Source organism: Harmonia axyridis, chromosome 7 (assembly GCF_914767665.1).
Source record: "Harmonia axyridis chromosome 7, icHarAxyr1.1, whole genome shotgun sequence".
In the NCBI taxonomy this organism is placed as follows: Eukaryota; Metazoa; Arthropoda; class Insecta; order Coleoptera; family Coccinellidae; genus Harmonia; species Harmonia axyridis.
The window spans coordinates 10,734,378-10,757,295 of record NC_059507.1 but is presented as its reverse complement, the minus strand read 5'-3'; the positions used below and the strand labels follow the sequence as shown (position 1 = coordinate 10,757,295).

Here is a 22,918-nt window from a genome sequence, read left to right as displayed (position 1 = left end):
ATTGTTGGAAGCGAAACTGCACTGCGATAATTGTTCTGTTCATAGATGCATAGTTTCTATGCATCTTACACAGTTCGAATCTATGGCAATTTCATTCTACATCAGTTTGACAAGTAATGTAACAGTTTATTCGGGAAATATTCCCCCGAATTACACTCGTGCATCAAAATGACCGGATAATTTCGCATTCCAGCGTGTTTTCTTTGAAAAACTGCATTCGGTCATTTTCATTTTTGGAGAAAGAGCCCTCCACCTTCGGTGTCGGGCTCTTTCTCCAAAAATGAAAATGAACTCATGCAGTTTTTATGACAACACGCTGTCATGCAAAATTATCGGTAATTTTGATCCACTTGTGCAATTACTTACGATAATTGCATTGTAGGAAGCGAAACAGCACTGCGATAATTGTTCTGTTCATAGATGCATAGTTTCTATGCATCTTACACAGTTCGAATCTATGGCAATTCCATTCTACATCAGTTTGACAAGTGATGTAACAGTTTATTCGGGAAATATTCCCCCGAATTACACTCCATCAAAATGACCGGATAATTTTGCATTCCAGCGTGTTTTCCTTGAAAAACTGCATTCGGTCATTTTCATTTTTGGAGAAAGAATGAAAAAAAAAAATGAAAATGAACTCATGCAGTTTTTATGACAACACGCTGTCATGCAAAATTATCGGTAATTTTGATGCACTTGTGCAATTACTTACGAAATCAATTATTCGAACGTCTATATCAACGGAACCCCTAGTCAGATTTTAACCATTAATGAACCAGGACATTCAAGAGAGGGAGGTAATGAAAAATGTCCGTTGACCCATCGAAATTATTAAGTCAAAATAACCAATGTAATTAATTGATTATGTAGAAGTGAAGATCAATCTGCTAAGACCTTTTTTTTTGAGATCATCACATGAAATTATACATTGTGATTGCTGAATAGCGCAAATCGGAAAAAAAGACAACATCGGGACTAAAACGCCATCCATTTATCATTTGACCCCTCATTTCCATCGAGCCTCGAGCAATACATCTCGACAAGAAGTCATAAATTCAAAAGTGTCAGTCTCTTCTCACAACTGACTTCCTCGTGTTTGTTTTAAATTAAGGGATAATTTGGTCGCAATTAAGTAGGCGGCTATGAGGGGTTACCAGTTAACTGCATCCGCATCCTGTCTGCACGTCGGAGATGTCTCATGCTCGCTAACTGCAAGATTGAAGCAGGATCAAAGAGTAGGAAAGATTCGATTGGCAAGTTTATGAATAACTGCAAAATTTATACCATTTTCAATGGATTTTTTATATGAAAAATCCGCTCAACGGTTTCGAAGGCATCTGAAATTCAGTTTTACCAATAACTCGATCGATCTGCCTAGTAGGGCGTTAGAGAATAACGACAAGTGAAATTGAAAAATTTAATTTCTATATCTCAATATTCATTCTCTAGAAAATTTGTGTCAAAAACAGAGAACATCGAAAAAACGATTGAATAAAAAAAAATTCAAAGATGTAATAACTTGCAGATAACGTGAGATATTCTGTCAATCAGGAAAACTGGTATAGTTATTTACACTTAATGCAAGTGCAGAAGGCATTGATATTTTTCCACGAGATCGAAATGGAAAAATGTGCCACGAAGTGTTGAGCTTTTGTAGGAACGAGTGTTAGATGAGCCTTCTGTACGACTATTATACATTATTTTCTTTATTTCAGTATCGTAATGAGTTCATTACAGTACTAAAAACAGTGCTGTAATGAACTCACCACAGCATTGTTTTCAGTTATATTTTTTGTTTTGTAGTTGTCTACACTGACTTACGATCTTATCAAATTTCAACACACAGCAATTGTAATTATAATTTGAATATAGTGGAATGATTTTCAACATTATTCGCAATTTCTCTTAATTTTGTTTATGTTAAATCGATTTCGTCAGACATAATTAACGAATTTAATGCGTTATTATAAATTATTTCCAAATTCGAAATGAACGATCCAAATTCAAATTCCGTAATCTGTCAATTTTCGTAATAGATACACCAACTGCCAAGATACAATACAAAAGTCACTAGGATGTATAATCTGAATTTTTCATTGAATTTTGACAATATTTCACAAAACTTGATTGAAATATAGAAAATATTATCTAATACTCGTTGCAGAAGCAAATCCAACACTCAAGCATTCAAAAACTCGCTCCTTCGTCGCCCGTGTTCGAATTTGGTATTCGTGTTGGAATAGGAGCCCAATCTGCAACTTGTTTTAGAATATACTATCAATATCTGCACAGTGAGAACAACTTCTTTACAGAAGTCCTTGTTCTATGAGGGTGTTCGTTTGTATAATAGTCTCCCAGAGGAAATTAAGACGGCACCATATTTGGGTGCATTCTGCGGAAGATTGAATGGCCACTTCAGAGAAATGTGAATGATTATATTATTGTTGTGTTGACTTTCTATTGTTTGTACTAGCCGGGTGCTAAATAAATTTTATTATTATTATTATTATATCATCTAATTCATAGAATTTTCATTGAAATTTATTAAATATTTTCATGAATATCGTTTAGTGATTTTTGCATTGAAAATTGTTGGTTGGCAGAACTGTTTTCCGTATCACAAATTTGACTGATAATAGATAAATCTGTTACATCAGGAGACTTCCGAAAACCAACATACCTATAATAATGAAACATAACCATGAAATCTGTGCGAATCTGAGAAATTCTCAGATAATTTTGTTCTACAAGGTACGGCAGAATGAATCGATTTGCACAGAGAAAACAAATTCTAGTACAAATAAACCAAACGATGGGCTCTTCAATAATTCGTCCATATATTCCAGTTAGCCAAAATTACCAAAATGTGAGATGTATATTCCATAATTGGTCGGATACTTCAAAGGAACATCAGCATCAAAGGAAAAATGATCAAGAAACGCCGAAACAAATGTTCTCCATTGAAGAGGCGTCCAAGAGTGCTGTCGTAAATCGAGTGCTATCTCATTCACACCCGTTTAAAAAAAAATGCGGTGTTTCATCCATCACGCTCAGGATGGTTGTTAGCCTGAAAGGCGACACTGTTTATTGCATTATTTTTTTTCAAGGATCGACGCTGTATTACGAGCTGTGAAACAGCCCGGCTAACGAGTTATTAATACGGTGTATGTTTTGGTAATTTGGTATGAGGACGGTGTTGAAATTGGATACTTATGTCGATTTGAAAAAACACATTGCATATTCGTGATATTTTTATATGGTTTCGAAATTACGCCTTCGCTAAGACCTTTGCTCCTTTGTAATCCAATTATTCGATTCTCGTTGAAATCATAAAGAAAATGTTTGTTAGTGGATTTTAATGACAAAAGTATTTCATTCAACAAAAATATTTTATATTTTATTATTGGAGATCAAATAATTAAAATTCAATTAAAATTGAGATTTTTTTTATACCGTTTGTCAATAGATCTTAAGGATCGTATCACTGAAGGCCAAACAAAGTTCTCCAAATTAAAAATCCAAAAACTAGGTATGTCAAATAATAAATATATTCAATATTATGAACTCAAATGTCCTTAAAATTCCTCCGCACAGTGCAACTCCCCCTAGGACTTCCTTCAGGAATAAAAACAACCCCTACACCAAAAACATTCTATAAGACTGCGCCAAAATACCAGAACACCCGCAGACCAATTTAGTTTTGCGTGTGTGGTCAATTACTAACCAATTATACAGAGTAGTAGGGATACCATGCGATCCACAAAGAATTTCTGGTATGCCAGAGGGTCCTAGTTTCTCATATCTACACGTGGAAAGGAAATAATCAGAGAACGAAAATCACCAAAAAAAAACTATGAGGAAAACACTGACATCAGTCAGGGATTTGTGGGTGCTCTTCAACCTTGCGCCAATTACGCCCCCTACAAATCTATTTCTCTAGGAAATGATCATTCCAACCCTTGATATCGTAACTTCGTAACTTATCTACTTTCTTTTCGAAGGTACAAACGGAAAAGGTCATTGAATTATTGAATTGAATTACCTTCAAAACAAGGAATCACTATACCCCCTTCTCATTCAAGTTTTTAGGGGCTGCTGTCATCGCGCTCACAGAGTTGATACAAATTGATTGGAACCAACCGTATAAAATGCCCCCTAAGAATAGGGATTCACGACTTGGCTTGATTTTCAAGCTACTTGGCTTGAGCTCGACTTGATTTCAAATCAAGTTCAAGTCAAGTAGTTGTTTTTCAATCTCAAGTCAAGTCAAGTATTTATTTATCAAGCACATGAATCATATCAAGCTACTTGATTTTTAGCAGTTTTATTGTGTAGTGTCACGTCAATAAAAAAATTATGAAATTAGAAGGAATCTCGCAAAAAACACTTTTTTCGGCAACCGTCCGGGAAGTGCTCACTTCCCGGACGCTTTTTCTCTGAGAAAGTAGCATTTCCCGGCCTAGTCCGGAAAGTACGTACTTCCCGGACTAGGCCGGAAAAGAATCATAGAATCCATAGCAACCGAGATAACGGCTGACAGTTCATATGAAATTAGTTGTCAAAAATTTGCATGTTTTTTGATCGCAATCGCAATAAAATATGGAAAGCAGCAGCGATAGTGTTATTCTACATGGTTGCCGAAAAAATATTGTACGCAACACGTCCGAAAATGGTTTTTTTGGACTCACAGACATCCAGGACTCGCTTACGCTCGTCCTGGAATTTTGTCTATTCGTCCAAAAAAACCCTATTTTCCGGACTTGTTACGTAAATTACTATTATTTAGTAAACTTATTGTATGAAAGAACCGAAAATATCAACTTTTTTGAAATAGAAACATAAATTAAATCACTATAAATCATAACAAAATAAGAAATAATAAAAAAATTGAGTTTCTTATTATTGAGAAACTTCCAGGCTTTGTTTGATTACACTATTTTCCATCCAGGATCTAAGACACGTAAGGCATCTTATAGATTTGTCGCCTAACATATTGCGGGTTTTTGTAACTGTAAGAGCATCTCTGGAAAATTGTCTTTCAACAGGAGCTGAAGATACTGGCGTTGATGAAAAATCCTTGGCCATTTTGGCCAAGTTTGGAAATATATTTCTGAAACAAGCAAAACCTTCCAATAGATTTCATAGAAATGTGGGAAAACTGTTAATAAAGTCACAGTGGCGAATGCTTCTGTCTCTGAGCGCTCCATGAATCCCCTTATTGAGTCTAAGCGCGCACGAGATTGCAGGAATATATACCATTACATGCCACGCTTGCATTTCAAACTCAAGTAATATCAAGTAGCTTGATATCAAGTCAAGCAATTAATATCTAATATCACGTCAAGTCAAGCCAAAGTATGTATGTTTTCACGAGCTTGATTTTCAAGTCAAGTAGTTGGTTAAAATGTCAATCTACTTGGCTTGATAAATCCCTACCTACGAACCAAAGTGTATCTATGTTTGTATATTTTCTGAGTTTGCATGGAGGCCGAGATATTAAGGGTGGTACCTTTTCTTTCAAATTGACACACTGTATATCTTATATATTTCCATGCTGAAAAGACTACTGGAATTCATTTTGCAATGATCTATTCGACTTTTATATGTTTGTATTTGAAACCCTTACTTTCAAGTATTTGATATATTTTTTCAAGAAAAAGTTATGATAAAAGAATGAAATATGATCTAGTACAACAATTCGAACAGAAGCACCAATAAAAGCACCATCCACCGGAAATTCCAAGGGAGTCCCTACATCCGATGGAACCTTACCTTTCTCGCAGAGTGCTCATCACGTCAAAAAACGCACATATATGTTTCGTATAAATCAGCAGTCAGCCGTGAACGACTCTTTGAGACCACATAAATCACACGTCATTTCGGAGTGGCGAAACGCCTCACATGTTCGACAACACGGACATCGGGAACCGATAAAACGATTCTGTGATTTCCCCTATCGTGTTTCCGCTTAGGGCCCGATTGACGTTTGGGCGTGGACACCGCCCGAAAAGGCTGTTGGCGCCTACTCAGGTCCTCCTAATTGACTTATGCGATCCCGGGGCCAAGCGGAACATTTCGTACGTACGATGAATCCTCTGAGTTATGGGATCAGTCTGGCGAATGTCAAAACAACGGTGGCGTTTCTGGCGTGACGGATGGCCACCATTGTGCGGTTTTATGGGTTTGCGTAACACACCGTATAGTATAGTGTGGTTTTCGGTTTTTATGAATGAATGTATATGTGTCCGGCATATGGGATGGTAGTTTGAGGTCGTTAAATTTCGATATCGGATGACTTCGAGGGAAGAAGAAATACTGGGACTACTATTAGGTACACTCCTGGACAAAATTATCACATCGTTTAGAACTCCATCAAATCAAGAAATCCTTCAAAAATGTAGTTTCTTACTTTTCAAGAATTATTACTGTTTAGAAATTATCGGTAGGTATTTTGAACATCTTATGATATTCGTTTTCCTATACTAACGCCAAACAGAACTTTCTTAAAAAAGTTATTCATAAACAGAATCACTTTAACCCTATTGCCATTTAAGATTCTTGAGGGAGTTGCCATGCCCCAAGGTTATACAATCTAATCGCAAGATGTCCCCCTTTAAATAAAAATTGACTTTTCTCGGCATTTTACGGATGAGCTGATACTGGACCACACAGTTCGACATATTTTGAAAAAATGGTATAAATCATTTAAAAGTACTTAAGAAATTTTTCCAGAAGATTGTATTAGGCGAACCCCGCAAATGCGGGATCCCTCTGAAATTCTGCTGAATCAAAATTGAGGGATTTTCCATGCGGGATCTGTGGGATTCAATATTAAAATTGCCTATTAGACAATAAATGTGCAAACGTCTTTTAAAACGTCCCAAAAAGCAATAAACCACTCATAAGTTACGGACGAAGATGCAACACTAGTTACTGCTGAAACTACACTACGATTCATGATCAGCAAATTGGAAAGTCATTATAACTTGACATTGGGTAAAGAAATGGTTAAAGCTCTATTTTCAAGGATAAAAGAGCGCCGTTCATTAATGTCAAGTATGGTACCGTATTTAGAAAACCCAGGCAAATATCTGGAATTTCTGGGATAACAGTCAATGTCTACAAATGGCCAAGAAGTTACATTTGTACTTCATAGCAAATCAACATTACGAAATTAAATTACGAGTTTGACTGACAGGTTGCAAATAGAGACGTCTTTAGAAGACAAAACACAATTCCAAACCGAAGACCATTTCACTTATGCTGATGAGGATAAAGTACCTTTATCTAATCTAGCAACGAGACGTGAACCATCGCCTTTGAATTTAGAAGAGGAATTGAATCACAGCATTCGTACTGCGTGGGTACCAGACTCAAAGGCTTCTTCTATGGCTGTACGAGTACAAACAACACTCGACCAGTTATTAAAACATGAAATTACCCTTTTTGAATGCAGACGGAATAGAGGTACGGGTACATACTTGGAAGCTGTTTACAACTCCGACCCTCGACTTAATCACACACCAATCACAAACGATCAATTTTTTATAACAAATGGTTTCTCTTAATCTTGACAAGGCATAACACACATTGGACAACTGTGAACTAATATGAAGCTGACTAATCAACAATCGTAAACAAGTAACGGATCTCTCAAAACCAATAAAAACGACAAAAGAGCCCTTCACAAAAAAAAAATACTTGAAAACCAAAGGCCCCCAATTACCTAGACAGAAAAGGTCAACAATTGAACTGTTACACAAACCATCCGGGGCAACAAAGGGTACTTAGCGAAAAACGAAAAAGAGCAACAACATCCCATCATCTCGGCCGACGAGAGCCGAGCAAACAATGGAACAATGGGCTCTTGCAGGGAGCAGACAGAGCGGGCACAATGAAGCGGCTGAGCCCGAAGAGAAAAAAAGATTTGGAGTGTATGTAACAAGGCGGTTTACGTCGCGATCAAGAGAGGAGACGCAGCGCGCGGCTTTGTCATTTATCCGTCACTTTGTCAGAGCCACCTTTGACAGATCGGTAATCCGGGACGTCTCCATTTCTTCTTGCTAAGGAGACTTAATGGATACTTTCGGCCTTTGTTGTGTAACCGATTCCTTTTCAGGTGAGGCACGAGGTTGATTCCCTTAAGGGCATCACACAATTTATTTTATATATTTTTATAACACAATAAATCCCGATCCTAACTATAAAAAACTAATTTTTTTCCTAAATTTTTGACTTTATTCGTCAACACAGTCACCATGAAGAGTACACCGAGTAAGGATTCATCAAGGCAAGTAGCTTGACACTTCAACCACCTACTTGACTTGAAAATCAAGCTCGTGAAAAAATACATAGATACTGGAGCTTCATTTGACTTGATTTTAGATATTTATTGCTTGACTTGATATCAAGCTACTTGATATTACTTGAGCTTGATATGCACGCTTCGCACGGAATAAAAATAAGGGAATTCCTCGAGCGCCGAGACACTGAAGCATTCGCTAGTGTTAAAAAACTACTATTTGTTCTCACATTTCTATGAAATCCATTGGAAGTTTCAGAAATATACTTCCAAACTTGGCCGAAATGGGCAAGGATTTTTATCAACGCCAGCATCTTCAGCTCCTGTTGGAAGACAATTTTCCTTTAAACTTTAAGATGCCACATGTGTCTTAGATCCTGTATGGGAAATTATGGAACAAAGTCTGGAGGTTTCTCAATCCTACTAAGAAACTTAATTTATTTATTATTTTTTATTTTCTTGAGATTTATAGTGCTTTAATTTATGTTTCAATTTCAGAAGAGTTGATATTTTCGGTGTTTTTTGCAAGGTTTTTCTCAATTCACCATTTTTTTATTGATGTGACACAATAAAACTGCTAAAAATCAAGTAGCTTGATATGATTCAAGTACTTGATAAATGAATACCTACTTGACTTGAGATTGAAAAACGACTATATGACTTAATTTTGACTTGAAATCAAGTCAAGCTCAAGCCAAGTAGCTTGAAAATCAAACCAAGCCGAGAATCCCAACCTGAGATATTTCAAATTTCCTAAAACTCATACAAATGACCTCTATATTTACTTGACCATTGTCCCATTGGTCGTCAGATACCCTGTACCTATACGATTGCGATGTTTTTATAGAGATTAAATGCATCTAGAACGTGTCCAATGTAAACAAAACAAATGATTGCCGAGAGCTATTATTATTGTGGGTTTTGTCCATGAACATCTGTGCCGCCAACAACCAACTAACATAAATAGGTACTTTCTTTTAAAAATTTTAAGATATCGATAGTGTCCGTTTCATTATGTGTATTCTCTAATTTCATTAATTTATAATTATTAAACGATTGAATTATGAAGCCACAATATCAAGGAACAATTGTTGTTTCCTGCAGTGACGGAGGTATATAAGTACCTACCTAGATATATTGAAGAAATTGAGTTCGCTCACCTTATATGATATATGGAGAGTGTAAAATTATTTTACTAAATGGTGAACATTTGTATTTCGATTTGTATAGGCATATGGGATGTTTCCATCATAAAGCCTAAGCTTACCTGTAACAAAAAAAATAGATATTAGGGAAATAGATATCTACTGATGAATCATTAATTCATTCATATTATATTTTGGAAGAAATCATTCTTGTTCAATTGGATAATCTATGGATTGTGGAAATATTCATGAAGACACCGACCGATCATAAAATAGTTATTTTAAAGTCTTCAGGCATTCGTTAATTTTATAGAGCAATAAAACAGATAATGAAATACACTCGAAAAAGCTTCAATCTTATGCAGCATAACGAACGACTCGAAAGAAAAATATAAACACATGATCTTAAGAAGCACGATCCTAATAACGACGAATGAGCTATTCCAAAAATCCTTTCATCCTCAAAAAATAACACCCGCAACCATAAAATTAATCTCAATACAGCCCGTTAGAATCGGAAGTTCACAAACATCTCAAAAGTTCAAACTCATCCCATCAAGTCCCTGAAATATACCCACCTCGGATTACCCCAAATTACGTTCGAAAACCCCGCGCGTACACGTTCATTAAATAAATATCCTTCGCCTCACTTTATCACGACTAGTTTGACAACAAGGCGGTCCCTAACAACGTACAGGCGTGCTGGGACGATCGATACGCGAAACTACGCATCACACCATGCTCCGTTATCGTCGCGTACGAGCACAATGCAGGCCCCGCCTATCGGGCAAAGCGCCTCCCACAGCGGTTCGCGCCGCTAGAATTAGTCGCAAACCGTCGGTAAGGTAGGAAGTTACCGAGATGCTGGTCCCGAGCGATATGCTCGCGGCTCAAAGCAAGATGCTATACCAGATAAACAAATATTACGGCGAAAGGGTGCAACAGCGTATGGGAACAATCGCGAAAACCATAAGGGAAGTGTGCAAAGTGGTACAGGACGTCCTCAAGGAGGTGGAGGTGCAAGAACCGAGGTTTATTTCGAGTTTGACGGAGTGCAATAACAGATACGAAGGGCTGGAGGTGATTTCTCCCTGTGAGTTCGAGGTGGTGTTGTATCTCAACCAGATGGGGGTTTTTAACTTCGTGGACGACGGCACACTGCCTGGTTGTGCTGTGTTGAAGCTCAGCGACGGGAGGAAACGTTCAATGTCACTTTGGGTGGAGTTTATAACGGCCTCTGGTTACCTATCGGCCAGAAAGATAAGATCTAGGTTCCAGACGTTAGTGGCTCAAGCGTGTGATAAATGTACTTACAGGGATTCTGTGAAGATGGTCGCGGATACAACTGAAGTCAAGTTGAAGATTAGAGATAGGTACATTGTGCAGATTACGCCGGCCTTCAAGTGTTCAGGCGTTTGGCCGCGGAGTGCTGCCCATTGGCCGATACCTCACATTCCTTGGCCACATCCCAACCTAGTCGCGGAAGTGAAAACTGAAGGTTTCGACTTACTCTCAAAGGAAAGCATCGCGATACAAGGTAAACAAAGCGCCATGGAAGGAGACGCTTGGGTTTTATCCTTCTTAGAGGCTGAAAACCGTCTTCTTCAAGGCGGTTGTCGTCGAAGATGCCTCAGCATTCTCAAAACCCTCAGAGATAGACACCTAGACCTACCAGGAAACCCTGTGTCCAGCTACCATCTGAAATCTCTTCTCCTGTACGAATGTGAGAAGCATCCCAGAGAGACCGAATGGGATGAATCTTGCATTGCAGATAGAATAAATGGAATTTTTCTGCAGCTAATCTCGTGTTTGCAGTGTAGAAGATGTCCGCATTATTTCCTCCCCAACCTCGACTTGTTCAAGGGAAAATCGGCCAGCGCTTTGGAAAACGCCGCCAAGCAGGTTTGGAGGCTTACCAGGGAGATGTTGACAAACACCAGGTGTTTGGAAAAACTGTAAATTTGATCTCGACCCGTTTCCTGTGCCATATTGTAGATAAAGCAACGTTCTCTGGCGTAAAATATGGTTGTGATATAGCATTTAAGTATTTATTTGAGTCTGAGTATCGAAATTTTCCGTTTATCCTTTGAATGATTGAGTTGTTATTTATAGAAGACTGCTATTTCTTTGTTATTGTAATATAATGGTGCTCTATGTGTGATTATATGTGTTGTTTATATTTCGTAATTAGTTTGTGATAATATTATTTATTAAATTTTGGCTTATACTTCTGTTTTATTATTTTCCGAGAAGGAAATTCTAGATATACCTAATAAAAGAATCGATGCAATCATATCAAAACAATAATCTAATCTGTTCTAACTATTAATAGGTACCTAACTATTAATAGGTACCTAAGATCTATTACTATAATAAACCTCACAATATTTATAAATCACCAATGTTTTTATTAACTTTCATTAAAATAATTTGGGTAATATCTTTTTCACGATATATTACATAAAATTGGTAGACTAGAAACAAGCAAAATATGCTGATATAATTACATGAAAAGTTGAATTTGAATAGTATCTTAGAACGAAGTCAATGTATTCAAGAATATCTTACTTATAGGTAGAATATATTACTTAAAGGTAAAATTTATGAAGAAAACTCAACCAAGTAAGTTTTTTATAGGTTAGATTAAGTTAGACTGATCATCAACCAATAGTAACTGAACATATACCTAGTCAACTGAACATCAACCAAGTAATTTTTTAAGGGGTCGGACGGTCGGTAACTAACTGTAATGCATGTAAGTTTTTATATTATTTGTGCATTTCAAATAATTGATCTCTCCAAAATGAAAATTTTCCAAACCAATTTCCTTTAGATACCTATTAGTAGGCTCTACGAAAATTTTCAAAATCAAATGCAATGCAACACATAATTCAATTAACAGACACAACTATGTTTTCATCTTGTTTTTCTGTAATATTTTTCGATTATGCTGTTATCTATGCTGAAATCTTTCACGGCTGAATTGTGCAACAGAGAAACAGAGTTACAAAATTTCAGGTCTAATCTAATCCTGGTCTAATCAGTTTTTCACCGGACATTTCGCCTAAATCTGGGGTGAAACATCTTCAGAGATTTCTCTGGAAACTGATATTTGATTTCTTCGCATTCTCCAACGAATCAGATCAATTGATTAATAAATTCGTTTTGATAGCCCCAGAATCAACGAATAGTTTGGAGTTTATTAGAAATAGGTATACCTAGATGATAATTTTACCGATTTATATAACTGTAGGTAGGTATACCTATCTAAATTACTCCTGAAGCAATCCTTGAACGTATTTCTTATTACCGAAAGGTAGGAACCTACAAGATTTTCATACATGATTGTAGCATCGTAGATGGGTTTTCAAATATTTTCTTATCGCCGGCGCCGGCTAGGAAACAAAGGGTTCATAAAATTTGAATAAAAATTCATTGAACACGATTTATGATTGTCAATTCCAATCTAAGTACCTAGCTCTGATGAAAAGCGGTAAAGAATAATTTAGTGTTACAATAACTTGAAAATATTTTGTAAAAATCAAAACTAATCTACATCTAAGTAAATTATGAGACAGTTTTTTCGTTTCTTTTATGCTTATTCGGGAATTTTGAATTTGTATGAAAGGCAGATTCTATAGCAAACCTACTTTAGAAGGAGATTATTATATGTATGTAGATACCCGCCTAAAAATCAGATAAAGGTATTTCTTTCAGAAATCATAATTTGACAATTAATAGGAATAATTGAGGGAAATGTCAGGTCCTTACGGGATAACTAAGGAAAAATGATGATTTCCTTGGTGTTAGATATAATGTTGCTGACGATATGCGAATGTAATAGAAACCAAAGTATTCAGCTTAGTCAAAATCAATTGTTTGTTTGTAAGGTATCAATTTGAATTCATTCATATGCAAGGAAAATCTCTTTTCATCAATTTGATGATGAAGATATAAATGTAGTATCTGAAAGTCCAACCTGACTTTTGAAAGTCGATATATCCATCATCAATAATGATAGTGTGCTGATCGTTATTGAAATCAGAGACTAAATTGAAATGAAACGTTGAAATCTTATTCTTACAAATATGATATCTATCTACCTTTATCACTGCGATTATAAATTCTTTCAGATCGATTTCGATATTCTAACCAACATAATTTCCCCTCCTCGACAATAAAAATCCTAATATGAAAATTCCGAAACGACAGCCACAATTTCTCCACATCAACAGACCCCGGCAAATCCCATACGTTACCCGTTCATACATCAAACGGCAAACCAGTCCCGCAAAACACAGACATATCCACACGAGCAACAATCCCCAATTACGCCGATCGTCGCCATTGGACGACGTATCACACAGCCGCGCACAGGCCCCGCCCTCGCCCGGCGGGGAGTGGTTCTCCTCGATTCACCTGCGTATTCCCCGCTCACGGGAACCCGCAGTGTCGAACCAAACTCCCAAGACGATCTATCTCTACGCCGCGCGTAAGACGTAAAAGTGGCCCGAAATTAACGCGCTTTTTTTGTCCGTACGTGTAAACGCGCACCCCACCCCACCTGAGTGCCAGGGGAGGAATTAAAGACGAATTGTGATTAAAATAAGTGTCAACTGTGGCACCGTGTCGCAGTGGCGGCTCATACAGCCGCGAATCTTCGACCATGCTGGTACCACCAGACATGCTTGCCGCCCAGAGCAAGATGGTGTACCAGATCAACAAGTATTACACGGAGAAGGTCCAGACGAGGAAGCTGCAGATCAGCAAGACCATCCAGGAGGTTTGCAGGGTGGTGCAGGACGTCTTGAAGGAGGTGGAAGTGCAGGAACCAAGGTTCATATCCAGCCTAACGGATTATAACGGAAGGTACGACGGTTTGGAGGTGATATCGCCCATTGAGTTCGAGGTGGTGATCTATCTGAACCAGATGGGCGTTTTGAACTTCGTGGACGACGGAACATTGCCCGGTTGTGCCGTTCTGAAGTTGTCCGACGGCAGGAAGCGGTCCATGTCCCTTTGGGTGGAGTTTATAACGGCTTCTGGGTATCTGTCGGCGAGGAAGATGAGGTCCAGGTTTCAGACTTTAGTGGCGCAAGCTTGTGACAAGTGTTCGTATCGGGATTCAGTGAAAATGATCGCGGATACCACGGAAGTCAAACTCAGGATCCGGGAAAGGTATATAGTTCAAATAACTCCCGCTTTTAAATGTGCCGGTTTGTGGCCTAGAAGTGCAGCTCACTGGCCTCTTCCCCAAATACCGTGGCCTCACCCGAACTTGGTAGTCGAAGTGAAAACCGAAGGTTTCGACCTGTTATCCAAAGAATGCATCACGTTGCAAGGCAAGCAGAGCGCCATGGAAGGTGACGCTTGGGTCCTGTCGTTCATCGAAGCCGAAAATCGACTTCTGCAAGGCGGTTGTCGAAAACGCTGCCTCAGCATCTTGAAGACCTTGAGGGACAGACACCTGGACCTCATAGGCAATCCAGTCACCAGTTATCACATGAAAACCTTGCTCTTATACGAGTGCGAGAAACATCCCAGAGAATCCGAATGGGATGAATCCTGCATAGCAGATAGAATCAACGGGATATTTCTGCAACTCATATCATGTTTGCAGTGTCGCAGATGTCCACATTATTTCGTTCCAAACGTGGACTTGTTCAAGGGAAAATCGGCTAGCGCTTTGGAAAACGCGGCCAAGCAAGTTTGGAGACTGACTAGGGAGATGTTGACGAACACGAGATGTTTTGATAAGTTATAGTTTTTTCGTTGTGCGTGTGGAAGAGAACGATTGTTTAGTTAAGTACAAATCGAGTAATTCTTGTTGAGATTGTAACCTTATTTATTTAATCCATGAAAAGACTCCTCTTGGAGAGAACTGCCAGTAACCCTTTTTTATTCGAGACTGTGATCTGAGGTTTTTAGCGAAATATTATTATTGGTATGGTATATTTTGTATATTATTAATTATTACGAATAAACATTATTTATACTTCATTGATTCCTTTGATTTCGATGCATGACCAAATCCTCTCATTGAAATTGAAACTTTAGATATGTTTCACAGGAGAATACGTGAATTCCAAAGCATAAATCAAATTTTTTTCAACATAAATTCGAATACAATGCGTATATACATATAAAATTTAGCAAATATTGAAGTTTCGGCCATTTTCGTAGAGCGAAAACACATCTAAGCACTGAAGTGCTTGTGATATGTAATTTACACCAATCGAAAAGAAAAATGTGAATGAATCTTGTCATTTATGGTTTTTCCTTACATATATTCAAATTTTGCATAACAGAATAAAATATGACATGAAATACTATCAGCTGTTAGGTATTCACATATTGTTTCTGAGATTGAGAATAAAATCTCGGGTGAATTAAAGTAGGTATAAAACTGATTTTAATGCAACCTTCAGTTTAGAGTAAGTTGTTCTCATTTCACAAAAGTTTTATCATGGTTTTTCTATATCCTGGTTTTTCACAGTACTCTGAAGATCATGATAATGACCGATTATTCAATTTTACTAAAAAAGAATTAACCATACCGAATACGAGACCAAGTATACGTAACTTCAAATCCGCTAAATTCCATATAGCTTTTTCAATTTAATGTTATTATAATTATATCCCCTGCATAGCCAGTAATCGAAGAGACATTTCACCTTTTATGATACATGAAATTGCATGTATGTATCGTCAATTCTCGAGCAATTTATTGAGGCTTCATTTAATTTAATTGAACTTATGTGAAGTGATTCACATAAATATTGATTAAATTCTATAGATAATCAATTAAATAATTGTTGCTTGGTTGTTTTGATACGATTATCATTTAAATTGAATTGACTTAATGATATAAGACATGGAACGGAATCGATTAAGTACTTATATTGAATTTTTTTCGTTTTTTCACATTAGCTACCTACCTTTATCTAATTTTTATGAAAGGTCAACAAACTGTTCGACCAATATATGGTTGATAATTTGGAAAAATGAGTAACATATTCTACACTAACAAGTCAGAATTACTATTATACAATTTTATCTATAAAGAATGTTAACTTCTGGAGAGATATAACATTACCAGTGTTATAATAAAAAATCCATTATTTTGCCTGAGTATCTACCTATGATAAATAAATTTTCCAGTTAGTAAACACTTAACCTATTTTCTTCAAATGTGATAATTTTTTATTTTGTCAACTTGTCTGCTCGCAGGCAAATATATCTTTTGAATTATATGAAGGTGATAATTTCAAGTTATGAAGTCAGATATGAATTATCTCTAGCAATACCTAATAGTTGTTAGCGCAAAATGTTTAGAGAATTACTGAAAAATTGTATTTGTTCCGTCCTTAACGTACGACTGAATAATAGATAGTTCAAGAGGTTTTGTGAAGGCTAAAGCACATATTCTTAGTAGTTTCTATTATCTGTGTTTACTAAATGGTGAATGCGCTCGAATTAAACTTTTTCTTTTGAAATAGAGAATTAAGAACAGTCAGTTTTTTTAAATTGAAATTTCTGATATGTTTCCGATGCGAATGTTTCAGGAATTGAATATCGTTCTATGAAAACTTCAGTAATAGTTGTATTTTTTATACCTATTTATAAATATTAGTTATTAATTAGAGAGAGGATTCAAGGTGGCTGAGAGTGCCCAGTATCGTTCGTTGTTAGCGGAACTAAATAAGTTAAATAAAACGCAATTAATTGAAATAATAATTAGAAAAAACTATAACAGAAGGTTTATCAATTAGTCAGGAATTGCATAAATGCATTCATAGCTCACCAGATAGATTTATCCCAGAGATGTTCAATTGGATTCTGATCCTGGCTACGTGCAGGCCATTCTATTCATTGGATATCAACCTCATCCACATACTGGTAACAATATTTGCTGCTTGCGGTTTTGCATTGTCATGCATTGAAATGGAGTCATCTCCAACAAATGAAGCGTAGGGAACTACAGCTTCCTTTAGAACGTCTTGTATGTAACTTTGAGCATTCAGAGCACAATTTTCAATAAATAATAATTCGGTACGTGCTACGTCTTGATTTACCGGCCCATACCATAACAGAACCTGCTTGATATGAGACTCGTTCAGATATAAGTGCAATCGGGAAATCTCTCCATAATATTGAGCTTGCCGTGTTTATAACATTTGAATACGTATATATTTAAAATAAATCAAGATATCAAGGTGAAACAAGAACTGAAGAATGGCGAAAAGGATGGTCTTTGTAAGAAATTGAGCGTGAACTCCACAAATTTCCAGAACTGTTCCACAGGATGTTAACAAATTGGATTACATCAAACCAAGTAGCTTGACATTTCAACCAACTACTTGACTTGAAAATAAAGCTCGTTAAAAATAACATACTGGAGCTTGACTTGAATTGATTTTAGATATTTATTGCTTGACTTGATATCAATCTACTTGATATTACTTGAGCTTGATATGCACGCATCGCACAGCATATATTTCTACAATCTCGTGCGCCCTAAGACTGAATAAGCGCCGGGAGAAGCATTCACGGCCAAGGATTTCTTATCAACGCCATAATCTTCAGCTCCTGTTGAAAGACAATTTACCAGAGCAGCTCTAACAGTTACAAAAACCAGCAATAGGTTAGGCGACAAATCTATAAAATGGCTCGTGTGTCTTAGATCCTGGATGGAAAATTATAAAATTAAACAAAGCCTGGAGAATTGTCAATATCAAGAAACTTAATTTTTTTATTATTTTTCATTTTGGTATGATTTATGGTGATTTAATTTGTTTTTATTTAAAAAAAGTTGATATTTTCGGTTCTTTCATACAATAAGTTTAATAAATAAAAGTGTTTTGAAAGTTTCCTTCTCATTTCATCATTTTTTTATTGATGTAACACTACACAATAAAACTGCTTTATAAAATCAAATAGCTTGATATGATTCAAGTACTTGATGAATAAATACTTGATTTGATTTAAGATTGAACAACTTCAGTTGACTTGAGCTTGAAATCAAGGCAAGCTCAAGCCAATGCGTGAATCCCAAATTACAAATGCATGGGTATTTTTCCATCCTCTATAAATAAGCTATCAACATTTTTGGCGAACTTTTATGGTGTTTGTTTCAATACCAAGGAATTTAATTCCTTGAAATCGATGAAAAATTACGGTTCTTGATCAATGAACTTCAGCAAAATTTTAGATTGCCGATTTTTTTGTTGGCGAGTGTAGTACACACTGAAGGCACGCTCGTCCAAGCAGTTTTTCCAGCGCTCTAAGTTGCTGACTTCACGGCAATGCTTTCCTCATTTTTCTTAAATGTACGTTCAGATCCGTTTCTTTCGAGAGTTAACTACTTATCTACTTTTTCAGTAGATTTCAGGCCATCTATAGTAAATGAATTTTTCATAGTAGATTTTGATAGTCTTCGGACTTGTTTGACTGTTGACTAAGCCTTCAATGACTTGATAAAACTTGAAAGTTTTAATCAAGTCACTGTATCTAACCCGGTTTCAGTCTAGATTCAGATTAATTTGTGATTTGGGTTAGATATTTGGATAATTCGAAAAATGAAAAAAGATATTTGTTTTGTTCCCCAAAGCTATATAATAGAATGGGAGCAAAATATATTTTTTTTGACAGTAACAAGTACCACTTCACTTTATAGCCTACAGATATACGAAGACCTCCGAACTTCTGAGTATGCGCAAAGCTGATAGTTGATTTTAGTAGATTTCTCACGTCGTAAAAGTAGATTCGCTTTTTGAAAGATGGTAACACTGCGCGTATTCGTCATTATCCAGTATCGAGGCAGCGTTCGACCGGCCGAGTTATTGCTGATTGATTCTGCCGCTTTCGTGTTCTGGTCGAGCGAGGCGGCCCGTTTGTTCTCCTACTCGAACATCATTAAATTATTCCCTCCCGCGAGCCTTCTTTTGTCCGTGGCCCACGGCCGCCATGATTGTAAATTAAACATTTCGAACGCATGACGTGCGTATGCTGGATAGAGAGAGAGAGGGAGAGAGAGGATAGGCCGCCGATCGTGCCGCGTGATTTACGTCGCCAGAACGAGATCGGCCGATTTTTCTGACGTTTCGCGTGTTTGTTTTTCGATCTTTACAGGCCGAGCGGCGAGAGTCTCGAGACGTCCGGCTGAGGCTGTGGGAGAATGCGGCATCGCGCGATTCGGCCAAACAGATTGATTGCATGATTTCGATTTCTTCAGGGAATCATATTTTCACACAAATGCCTGTAATTTTATATAAAGTTGTAACGTTACAATTGCCCATAAGACTGTAAAGACTTATTTCTAGGGGTGGTTTGGCTTATTTGGCAACAAAACTCCTACCCAGGTTTTCACAAATTTAATAAAATTAAAATATACAATGATCGATCCTTTTCACTCTGAACAAATAATGAAATAAAAACTTAACTTAAATCGGTTTTAAATGAGTTACTCTGCTATTAGAATGGAACCTCTTCTGTAAATTATTTTCAGCCTTCTGAACACCAGATCTTATCAGGAAGCTATAGTACTCCAATCCCCATTCGACGAAGTTGATGTGCTAATGCCAGGTATTACGCAGGTATTCTCTCAGATTCAGGAACTAAAGTGGTTTAACGTACGTACTATTCCAAATTCTGTATCTCAAAAAAGTACTTCTTGATATTTTTTAATCCCAAGAAAGGTTTCTGTTTTTCCAATTCCACGGGAGGTGCGAGAATCGCGACACAATTCTCGCCGATAAATTAGATTCCAAATCTCAAATTAAATTAATAATGACTGAAATCTAAATCTTAGGTACGTATCGACCGATGGTACACGATCAACTGACAAATAACCGTGTCTTCGAAAATTCCAGTAGCGTAACATGGGCAAAATCGTTGCAAAGTGTACTAAAAAAATCCATCATTTTGCATGAAAAAACAAGGCTTTCATTACCATATTTGAAATGATCCGATTTAGGTCAAGTATGCGCCGTTTTGTTCGATGACTTGTTGCCATTTTGAAGGTAATATCATTATGCCTCTTTCATAAAAGCCCTCGTCTCTATTGGCAAAAAATTGAGACAATGGATATTCACAAGCCTATGTTGAAGAGAATTTTTCATCATCAAATTGATTGCCATAGACAGAAACAGATGGTTATCACTTGGTGCCAGGTTCAGAGTATAAGGTGGATGCATAAGAACCTCCCAACCAAGCTCCTGGAGCTTCTGGCGACTCACTATCTATATGTGTGCCTGGATGTCCTGATGGAACACAATTCCTCTCCTATTTGCCAAAGCTGGCGATTGCTTCTTTCAGACAGTCCAATTGTCGACAGTACAGTTCTAAATTAACAGTTGTGCCGTAGGGGAGCAGTTCAAAGTAGATAATTTCCTGTCAATCCCACCAAAGACACGGCAAAACCTTCTGGGCCTCAATCTTTCCTTGGCAACGCTCAGCCGGTCCTATTATTGACAGTACAGTTCCGAGTTAACAGTTGTGTCGTAATGGAGCAGTTCAAAGTAGATAATTCCCTGTGAATCCCATCAAACACACAGCAAACCCTTCTTGGCCGTCTATCCTAGCTTGGCAATCGTTTCCACCGGCTCACCGCGTTTCGATCACGACCGTTTTTGCTTGACGTTGTCGTAAGTGATCCACTTTTTATCAATAGTTACCAATAGCTTCAAAAACTAGTCGATTTTGTTGCGATTCAATAGCGATTCAAAGATGAAAAATTGGTCCATGAAATTTTTGCGTTCCCTCACATTGTACACACCTTCTTGAGACCAGACTTATGCGAATGGTTCCAAGCGGTTTTTCGTACAATCTTTAGATCTTGGGCAATCGAAACAGTGCTTACATGACGGTCGTCCATGATTTTATCGACAATTTTGACAATTGGCCTTCCAGTGAAATTCGATATAATAATCGAAATTAATGGAACGTAATCTACGGAACCAAAATTACGCGTGATTGGCTGTTACAGTATCAGGACCATAAAAACTATTTACATTTTCAGACGTCTGGCTTGCATTTTAGCCTTCATCGAAGAAAAATTATAAAATATAGCCTATTTTCTCTTTCCCAGTGTCCACCTTTGACACGCGCTCAAACTAAATTGAGCCAACAATTCACGAAACTGTCAGAAAAGTTTTTGTAGTACGAAATCTCATCTAATGAACCCAATCGGATACAACGCGAAATACAGATTACTTAAGCTATCTATTCCAAAAATTATGAATTTCTTTTCACTACTTCTGATATTCACAGCGGCAGAATTAGAGGAACCGATAAACTCTGACCTAAGTTTGTAGTTCATTATTTCTTGAACCATTTGGCCGATTTTGCAATTATCTTCTTGAATTATATGTCCTCATTTCCTTCCCTTTTTTGTTATATATAATAGGGATGAACAGGAAAAATGAAAAGTAAGATCGTATTCAGCACAATATGTGGAGTGATTCGGTGACAGACGAGAATGTTTACGAATATTTAGATGTTGCCCCATCTTTTCTGAACATTTTCTCTTTTTATCTATTGTGATATCTATGAGCTAAATTACAGAACTTCATATATGATATTGTTGTCGAACGAGAAATGATTGTTTTGAATTGCAAAGCTCTTTAAGTTCATTTCAATTAGTACACGATCCAAAAATTTACATAAATTCCATAATAAAGTTCATTGTATTTTGATGAACAGAAACATCAATTCAATGAAAAGTCGCCCAACATATTGATGAATTGTTTCGATTAAAACAAATAACACCTTAGATTAAACAATTGAAATGTTCATTATTACAATGTTCGATTCATTATACGATTGGTTGCACTTTGTATCAATAATGTATAAGTTATTAGCTATTGAAGGTTAATTCGATTTATTTGTTATGTTTAAGAGCAAATAAATTCTATTTTATTTTATCTACTGTTCATTTAATTTAATGTAATGTTTAATCTAATGAACGAAGTTCTTCTATGTAATTAATATTTTATCGGAACAACTAACACTCAGCATTAATTTAAGAAACGTTATATTGATGTACAGTGTGTCCAAAATTCGATAATAATTGGTGAAATCCAAAAATCAACGGCAAGACATTCATCAATTGAACTTATCTCGGAAATTATATAATTTTCAAGAAAGTTGTTACAACAATAGGTTGCTATACCTACCACACTGATCTTCTCTGCTCGAAAGTCCAATCAATGAATATCTGGTTAAAGATCAAGGGATGAAATATCACAAGCGTTATAATCATTCAATGAAAATGAATTCCATAATTTTCACCACAAACTCATAGAGCTAACAGTAGTTCAAAAAACACTTACTTACATCAGACAAAACGGCTTTACGACTTTATATTCATATACCCACCACATTGAGGATAATTTCTTACCGAATGAAGGTAGTAAGAATAAGTAATGAACTAATTCAATCATACAACGAAAGGGCAAACAGGAAAATG

At 36.7% G+C, this 22,918-nt stretch overlaps 3 protein-coding genes across 8 annotated transcripts in view; 2 read left to right on the top strand and 1 right to left on the bottom strand.

Moving 5' to 3' along the window:
• The window catches only part of LOC123684381 (neurobeachin), a 372,530-nt gene that overhangs the window by 46,312 nt on the left and 303,300 nt on the right, over positions 1 to 22,918 (bottom strand). The gene's annotated exons all lie outside the window — the stretch shown is intronic.
• LOC123684383 (protein mab-21-like) lies at positions 10,204 to 11,677 on the top strand. The gene has a single exon (XM_045623624.1). It carries the CDS (start codon positions 10,312 to 10,314, stop codon positions 11,407 to 11,409), a length of 1,098 nt encoding a protein of 365 aa, XP_045479580.1. The 5' UTR covers positions 10,204 to 10,311; the 3' UTR covers positions 11,410 to 11,677.
• On the top strand, positions 13,888 to 15,450 carry LOC123684382 (protein mab-21). Its single transcript, XM_045623623.1, has one exon. It carries the CDS (start codon positions 14,117 to 14,119, stop codon positions 15,212 to 15,214), a length of 1,098 nt encoding a protein of 365 aa, XP_045479579.1. The 5' UTR covers positions 13,888 to 14,116; the 3' UTR covers positions 15,215 to 15,450.

Bases quoted from the DNA above. Each gene is read 5' to 3' on its own strand.
- LOC123684383 (XM_045623624.1), top strand. From the start codon at position 10,312: ATGCTGGTCCCGAGCGATATGCTCGCGGCTCAAAGCAAGATGCTATAC.
- LOC123684382 (XM_045623623.1), top strand. From the start codon at position 14,117: ATGCTGGTACCACCAGACATGCTTGCCGCCCAGAGCAAGATGGTGTAC.